Source organism: Bos javanicus, chromosome 14 (genome assembly GCF_032452875.1).
Source record: "Bos javanicus breed banteng chromosome 14, ARS-OSU_banteng_1.0, whole genome shotgun sequence".
Lineage (NCBI taxonomy): Eukaryota > Metazoa > Chordata > Mammalia > Artiodactyla > Bovidae > Bos > Bos javanicus.
In genome coordinates, this window is record NC_083881.1 from 2,339,663 (window position 1) to 2,347,987 (window position 8,325).

Genomic DNA, 8,325 nt, shown 5'->3' on the forward strand with positions numbered 1-8,325 from the left:
CAGAGTCTTTTCCCATGAGCCATACGTCTCTGTAAAATTGGAGAGAGGGCCCACAAGGAGAAAGGGATCTGGAACAGGGTCAGGGGTCTTGAAGGGAGAAGCTGAAGACCCCTCTCGCAGAGCCTGAGCCCCTGTCCTCCAGAGCTGAGCATTTCTTGTCCCTGGTTTTCCTGCACACCAAGCAAGACTTTGGAAAAACCATCTCTGCCCACCACCAGGAAGCTATAAATAACTCCTGGATTAGAAGAAAGGGAGAAAAAAAAAAAGCTCCGATTCCATCTGTACTTGAGTAAGAAGGTGCCCTCCAGCCCCCTGCCTCCAGCCCCCTGCCTCCTGCACACCTGGGATCCAAGCCCCCAACAAGAGGAAGGCTGGGCCTTGGCCGGCAGGTGGCAGGAGAAGGTCACCCGGGTCCTGCGTCCAGCGGCTCTGCCCAGCACCAGGAGCCCACGATAGACTGGCCTCTGCCAGAGCTTCTCAACTACAGAGGGAGACACCCAGGATGGAGGCCAGGCCAGCAACGGCCTCAGCTGATCTCTCAGCCCCATAAGAGGGGTGGGGTGGGAGTGGGGGGCAGGAGGACCCTCTTCTCTGCAGAGCCAGCACAGAGGGCCGCTAGGAAAGCAGCGGCCTGGGAACTGGGCTCCCAGTGTGATGTTTGTGTCCTGGCACCTGTTTCCCCACCACATCCTCCCCGCCCCTCCCCCACCCTGCGCTCCAACTCCTGTGTCCCTTCCCTCCCATCTCTCCATCCATGCCCCACCGCGGACCCTGATGCCCCTCTGTTCCAGAAGACGGGACCCCTGCTGAACTTGCAGTCACATGGGAACCAAGTCGCAGCTGCTCCCGGGAGCGCTGGGACCCAGGGTCCTCACCTGCAGCATGGGGGTGCTAATGCCCACGAAGAGGCTGTGACGGGGTCTCAAAGGGCCATCCACCCCCGACTATCCCAGGTCCTCTCCCTGCCACAGCCGCTCCCGGCCTGGCCAGCCCATCCCGGCTGCCACTCCGACTTCCCGCCTTGATTCATTATCCACTTGGGACAAAGTGGACATCCCACACCACCGCGGACCCGGCCCCCGGGGATCTGCCTGGCACCAGATGCCCGCCCAGGTGTATCTGGCAAAGAGCCTCGGGGCGGGAGAAGCAGAGGCTCTGCACACTTTATTGACAATCTCGGGGCCGCGCTAGCCCAGCCGGGGGGCGCCCCCGCCGGGGGAGGCGGCCTCGGGCCCCGGGAAGGCGCTGCCCGCGGCGGCGGGCACGGGCGCCAGCAGCACCAGGCCGGGCCGGGGGCCAGCGCCCGCGTGCGCGTAGCTCAGCGCCAGCTGCTCCAGGCGCCGCTTGCGCAGCGCCGCCTGCGCCGTGCTGTGCAGGGGCCGCAGCAGCACGGGGGGCGGCGCGCCTGGGCCCCGCAGCAGGAAGTCGAAGCCCGTGCGGTCGTGCGGGTCGTAGAAGAGCGGCCCGCGGGCCGGGTCGGGCCCTGGCGGCCAGGCGAACGGGAAGGGCAGCGTGAAGTCCTCGGTGAGCACGCGGATGGCGAAGTCGTCCTCCTTGCCCAGCTCGCGGTAGGCGCGCCCGATGCCGCGGAAGTGCGCCTCCCACAGCTGCGCGTCCCCGCCGTAGATGTCCGGGAACGGAGGCTCCTGGGGCGCAGCGGGGCCTGCAGGCAGGGATCGCGGAGCGGCCAGGGATAAGCGACTCCCGCAGCCACCCGCGCTGAGCCAGAGAAGCCAAGGCGGGCCACGTGGAGACAGAGAGGGGAGGGGTACCGGAGAGGGAGACTAATTTCCAGGGACAGCGCTAAGGAGCTGTAAGAGGCAGAAAGGCCCGGAGAGGTGTGTTAGAATATAGTCACTACATACTATTTGGGCGGAAAGTTCCAGAAGGGGAAGAGTCTGGATAGCTTGGCGGGGACCACGCAGAGCCTGCTGTGGACCTGGGGTCATCCCCAGAGAGCAGGGGTGACCTGACGACTCTTAGTGGAAAGTCGATCCTGGGCCTGGGCAGAGGATGGACCTCGGGGAAGGGGGAGGGGAGACAGAGCCAGGTGAGGGTGAATTCAAAGGAGGACTCAGCAGGCCGAGCATGGAGGGGCCAGAGCCGGCCTGTGTCAACAGATGGAGGGAGGGGGGAGCCCTGCCTGGGCACAGGGATCAGGGGCCGACCGGCTTGACTGTCTTCACCAGGGAGAAGGATCCGGTTGGAAGCTGGGCTGGTGCTGTGTCTGTGGGACACCCCCCTCCCTCCTCACTCCAGGAGCACATTCCAGGAGAAATGGGGACGTGTCTGATCGCTGGCTCACACATGGATTCCCAGGAGGCAGGGGTCTGGTGAAATCCAAGAGTCTGCTCTCAGATATCACGTGTGTATGGACGCAGCACTGTGCCCCTGGTTGGGGGCCTCTGCACCCATGAGGCCCATCCATCCATGGCCCCAGCCAGCAGCCCAAGCCACCACTCCAAGCCCACACCTTCTGTGAGCTGCTAGGAGAGACCCTTCCCCCCGCTGCCTCCTTGCTTCCTTCAGCAAAGTGCTTAGCTCTGGGGGTCCTGAACTCAACAGTGCAACCATGGGCCCTCCCTAGGTATAGATAAGCCTCTGGGACACAGGACCAACTGGGCAGCTCCTTGGAGACAAGGCAGGACTCAGGGGGAGGGCCTGAGAGGAGGTGATGGATGAACCCATACAAGGCTCTGACCGTGAGTTCTCAGGTCCTCACCCCGCACCCCTGTGAGGGGCGACAGCACTCAGACTGTTTTCCTGGTGAGAATGCAGACCCAGAGAGACCCGCCCTGAACTGATGGCCGCAGGAGCGTTCCACCATGCCACACCCTCCTGCTAGGAGCCCGTGGACAATGACTCCCCTCCCCTTGTAAGTGCCCTGGTGCATCTGCTGTGTGCCAGGCTCCGCCACAGCTGTGTACAACACACACTCGGCTTCTCCTAGGCCAGGGACAGGAGCCAGCAGACCTGGGTAAGAGGTCCTTCCTTCACCTGGGAGAGCCTGGTCTGGGTTCTGGATTCCCTGAGCCTCAGTTTCCCCATCTGAAAAATGGAAACAGTCAAGCCTGTTCTGCCATCCTTGTGGATGAGGTTATGAACTTTTGTGAACCTCTTTGTCAGTGGGAAGTGCCTTCCTAGCTCAGCACCATAGCAGTTGCTTCCAGAGCCACAGACCCAGGTAGGAGAGGCCGTGGACCAGCTCTGAGCAGGGTGTGAGGCCAGAGGGGCTGGCTCAGGGCCCAGTGCACTCAGCACCTTGGACAGCTCTGAGGCAGCCCTGCAGGGGCCTCAGGTTCGATGGGCAGCGTGGAGGTGCCCCCACCCCGGGCAGCCTGTCCTGTCCACCAGGACGCCTCCTCCCTAAAGGCCTCCAGGGTAAGTGGCCGGAGGCACAGCACCACACTGATGTCCACACCACTGGCCCGGCCTCACACTTAGTACCAACAGGCGGGTGGGCTGTGGGGAGAGGCTTTGGGGTGTTGCTATGGGCCAGGGGTGAGGAAAGTTGTGGAGAAGAGGGAAGGGCCCCGGGCTGGGGGTGGGGCAGGAGAGGACTGAACACCCCTGACTGGCATTTAGCCAGCTGGGTCTGGTGTTTGCGGAGCAGACAGGTAAGGGGTGAGGGCTGCCACGCAGACCACAAGGCAGCCAGGGCAGCGATCCGGCAGAGGGGCTGGGGCTCAGCAGAGAGAAGTGCTGGTTCTACATGTGTCTCGAAGATGGAGCCTATAGGCTCTGCCGATGGAGGGGCTGGTGGGGGAAAGGGAGGGGAGCAAAGGGAAGACACACGGTTTCTGGCCTGAGCCACTGGACGAAAGGAAGCCCCATGTACTGAGAGGAGCAACCTGGGACTAGGCTCAAGAGTCTAATTCTGGACCCGAGATGCCTTCAGACAGACTGGGGAAGAGGTGGAGAGCAGAGTTAGCTAGAGTCTGGGCTTGAGGTAGGGGGGCTCCAGGCTGAAGACAGACAGACAGACTCCTGAGCGATGATGGCATTTAAAGTCTGGTGGTCCAGTAGTTAGGACCCATGCTCTCACTGCCGCAGAACTAGACGTGACTGTGAGAATAGAGAGGGAGAAGCCTGAGAAGCCGGCCTGGGCCCCCAGCTTCCCCAGGTCAGGGAGAGGAGGTGGAGCGGCAGTGATGCGAGAGGAGAAGGGGAGCCTGGGGCTCTGGGAGTCAGTGGGGAGGGGGTCCTGAGCCCTGAGCTGCCCCTTCGAATACACTGCATGTAAGCCTCTCAGTCGTGTCTGACTCTGTGCCACCCCATGGACTATACCCACCAGGTTCCTCTGTCCATGGGATTCTCCAGGCTAGAATACTGGAGTGCGTTGCCATGCCCTCCTCCAGGGGATCTTCACAATCCAGCGATCAAACCCGCGTCTCCTATGTCTCCTGCATTGGCAGGTGGGTTCTTTACCACTAGCACCACTTGGGAAGCCCCTGAGCTGCCGATGGGTCACGTCAAAGGGCACCTGAGAACTGACCTCGGGTTCAGCAGTGTGGAGGTCACCCCCGACCCTGACCAGAGCTGCTGTGGCCAAGTCCAGGAAGGAGGGGCTGGGTCCACTGCGTTCCAGAGCAAACGGGAGGGAAAGACGGGGAGGCAGCATGTATAAATAACCTTTTCCAGGATTTTTGCTAAAAATGGGGAGCAGAGAAATAGGGCGGTAGCTACAAGGGAAGTGGGGTCAGGAGACAGGATGTATAGCTGTGTGCTTTTATGTTGGTGAGAAAGATCTCGTAAAGAGAAAATGTCAGAATGCAGGAGAGGACGCTGGAGAGGTGCTGGAGTGATGGCCGTGGGCAGGAGGCCAGGCTGGGCCTCGGCTGGGGAGGGGGTGGTTCATGCAGGGGGCAGGCGGGGGAGCACGGGGCCCGGGGGCCCAGGTGCAGGTGGGCGGCCACCGTGCCCAGAGCCTGTGGGGGTCCTCTTTCTCCGTGAGAGTGGGAGCAAGGCCAGCAGCTGAGTGTGCAGAGGGAGAGGAGGGTGGGCGCTGGGAGCGGAGTTGCGAGGCGGTTGCTGGGAGAGAGGAGGGGCTGGACGGGAGGAGGGATGCCGTGGGACCCTGGCACAGAGCACCCCCTGCAGCTCACCACCAGGAATGTAATGGGAGCATCAGCCTGGTTGAGTTGATCCCCAGCTGTGCAGGTGCCCGCAAGGAGTAGGCAGAGAGCTGGGGCGGGGGGTGCCATCAAACGAGAGCGGGCCCAGGGCAGGAGGGTGTGGTGCGGGTGTGATGATCGAGAGCTGGACGGGGGCGTCGGGGTTGGGGGGACAGGGCGGGGAGGAGGAGGAACCGGCTGCAAACAGCGGACTACTGTTCTGCCCACAGAGTGCTGGAGTCCTGGCCCCCAGATCAGGGTCAGCGCCAGAATGCAGTTTGGATGCTGGCAAGGCACGACCACCGCATGGGTGGCTGGGGGCCACGTTTCTCAGAGGGGCGTCTGGGGGGCTGAGGGGCCAGGAGAAGGGAGAGATCGCCCATGCGATGGCAGCAGATTTCGAGAGAGGGTCAGCGTCCCGGCCCCAAAATCCCCGGGAGGCTAAGAGCCCTCCCCGCGTGGGCAGTGGGTGTGTACCTCCTTCAGTTATTGCTGACCACGTGGCATGTGGGGTCTAGTTCCCTGACCAGGGATAGAACGCACACCCCCTGCATTGGGAGCACAGACTCTTAGCCACTGGTCCCCCAGGGAAGTCCAAGAGTTTGTACTTCTGAGGACCTGGGACTCGCCCTGGGCTTTTAGGGAGGTGGGAGAGGGGGCCGGAGAATGAACTGGAAGGGCTTGGAGGAGTGAGGAGGACCCTGGCCCACGTCCCAGCTCAGGGTCCAGGGGCTGCAGGACAACAGAAAGGAGAACTGTCAGGAGATGGGGTGCTCGCCCCCACCCTGCCCTGCCCTGCTGTGTGACCCTGGGGAAACCCCCCAGGAAGAGGTGGGGGCGCTGCCTTCTCTCCCACATTCTCAGAGCCCAGCTGCCACGAGCACCCACTTCTCCTCCATCCCGACCCCCTCCACATGTCTCACCTGGAGTGGCTACAGGACACGGGGGCAGACCTGCTGGGCTGGGGTCCCCGGAACAGGGGGAAGCCATGTCAGCAGCCTGGGATCAGGCTTGTTTACCTAGCTGCCCAGGAGACTGGGGGAGGGGCCTTCTGGGGAGGAGAGAACCTTGCATTTAAAGTGACCCCACCCGGAAGTGCCCTGGGGCTGGGGGGGAAGGGTCAGCAGGCACAGGGGCCTCTCCCCTGACCCGCCACGGCTCACCTGGCCCTTCTCAGGAGCCGTGGGGACCCTACCCTGGCGCTCGGAGACCTCCATCTTCACCCCAGTGACCTGCCTGGGCTAATCCCTCCCTGCTGGCTCTGAACCTTGGAGCCCGGCAAGGGGCTGGACAGCCTCCAGCTCTCCTCTGGAAGCCCTGGGGAGCGTGTTTTAGTTCCACTAACAAAACGACGGGGGCAGCAGAGGACACAGAGAATTGCCCTGTGTTCCTCAAGCTGGCGAGAGAGGAGCGCACGGCTCCCTCCTATTTATCCCGTGTGAGCCCCCAGCCCAGCTCCTGACGCACAACGGCCAGGTGCTCTGGGCACAGGCACCTGGGGACCAGTTCCTCCATCAGGGAGACCCGGGTCCCGAGTGCCGGTGGCGGCCCTGAGAAGCGGCGACCCAGAGCCCAGGTGGTGCTAGTGGTAAGAGGTAAAGAGTGGTAAAGAGTCCTCCTGCCAATGCAGGGGCCACAAGAGACACGGGCTGGATCCCTGGGTGGGGAAGATCCCCTGAAGTAGGAACTGGCAACCTGCGCCAGTGTTCTTGTCTGGGAAATCCCATGGACAGGGGAGCCTGGCGGGCTACAGTCCATGAGGTCACAAAGAGTCTGGCACAGCTGAGCACACACACAGAGCCCTGCCTGGCACTCCCTGCCTCCCACCCACCAATGTGTCTGGAGCCCCTGGCCAGGAAGGCGCTCTCACGGAGAAAGAGGACCCCGCAGGCTCCGGGCACGGCGGCCGCCCACCTGCACCTGGGCCTGCGGGCCCCGTGCTCCCCGCCTGTTTCCCAGGGTCCTGTGGGACCTTCCACACGGGCCACCAGATGCCAGCTCTCAGGGCGGACGTCGTACCAGCTCAGCCCAGCCCGGTGACCCTGGGCGGCCGCTTGCTATCCGCATGGTGGGGACAACGCAGGAGAAAAACCAGACACAGACCTTCTGCAAATGGTCACTGAACACTGTGGACAAGACAGGCCTGTCAGTAGCCACTCAAGCCCTGCGTCATAGGGTAACCACCAAACCATGGTAACAGAGAGCAACTTCAATAAGTTGGTGCCGGCCAACGGTCCAGGCCCACCTGCCGCCATCCAGCCCATCCCAGGCTCCAGGGCAGGCCAGGCTCCTTCCAGCTGTGGCTCCGCCCCTTGAGGCGTGGTCTCATCCACTGTCTTTCCCATCTCCTTCTCAACCAGGAAGAGGAGGGTGGAGGACCCTCTCCGGCCAACAGTTTCCCTGGTAGCTCAGCTGGTAAAGATTCCTCCTCCAACGCTGGAGACCCCAGTTCGATTCCTGGGTCAGGAAGATCCCCCGGAGAAGGGATAGGCTACCCACTCCCACTCCAGTAGCCTCGGGCTTCCCTGGTAGCTCGGATGGTAAAGAATCTGCCTGCAGTGCAGGAGACCTGGGTTCGATACCTGGGTTGGGAAGATCCCATGGAAGAGGGCATGGCAACGCACTCCACTATTCTTGCCTGGAGAAGCCCAAAAACAGAGGAAACTGGCAGGCCGCAGCCAGAACCTGGTGACCGTGGGGTCGCAAACAGTCGGATACGACTAAGCAACTAAGCACAGAAACTGTACACTTCACTTCTCAAGTGCCAGGGCGAGAATCAAGTCACCTGGTTGCTCTTGGCTGCAAGGGAGGCTGGGGAATGTAGTCGCAGCTGGGCGGCCGGGTGCTCAGCATTGGAAGGGACAGCTGCTGGCCGGCCTGCCTCCACGTTTAGGACAGACCCAGTGTGTGCAGTCCGGTCTCCCCCTGAAGCAAGTTGTATTGCTTCCTAGCGCTGCTTCAACAATCACCACAACATCAGTGGTTTAAAACAGCATCACTGGGTGTAGTCAAGGGCCATGCTACCCCCACGGCTCCCGGGAGAACCGGCCCCTCCCTCTCCCTGCTCCTGGGGGTTGCCCACCCCGCCCAACCCCCACCCCCGCCCCTGTGGGCACACGGCCTCCTCCTCTTGTGTCTGTGATAAAGCTCCCCGTACCCTTCTCTATAAGGATGCACGTGGTTGCTTTAAGGGACCACCCAGATAATCCGG

General features: G+C 62.4%; 1 protein-coding gene across 1 annotated transcript; it reads right to left on the minus strand.

The window, feature by feature from the left end:
- Positions 1 to 1,144: 1,144 nt before the first annotated feature.
- Positions 1,145 to 6,900, minus strand: C14H8orf90 (chromosome 14 C8orf90 homolog). Its single transcript, XM_061438504.1, has 2 exons — positions 6,038 to 6,900; positions 1,145 to 1,663 (listed from the first exon to the last, which is right to left on the minus strand). The coding sequence occupies exons 1-2, from the start codon at positions 6,102 to 6,104 to the stop codon at positions 1,188 to 1,190; spliced, it is 543 nt and encodes a 180-aa protein (XP_061294488.1). The 5' UTR covers positions 6,105 to 6,900; the 3' UTR covers positions 1,145 to 1,187.
- Positions 6,901 to 8,325: the final 1,425 nt, after the last annotated feature.

Coding starts and splice junctions, on each gene's coding strand:
- C14H8orf90 (XM_061438504.1), bottom strand. CDS start 6,104: ATGGCTTCCCCCTGTTCCGGGGACCCCAGCCCAGCAGGTCTGCCCCCG. Junction 1,664..6,037: donor GTGTCCTGTAGCCACTCCAG/GTGAGACATGTG, acceptor CCCTGCCTGCAG/GCCCCGCTGCGCCCCAGGAG.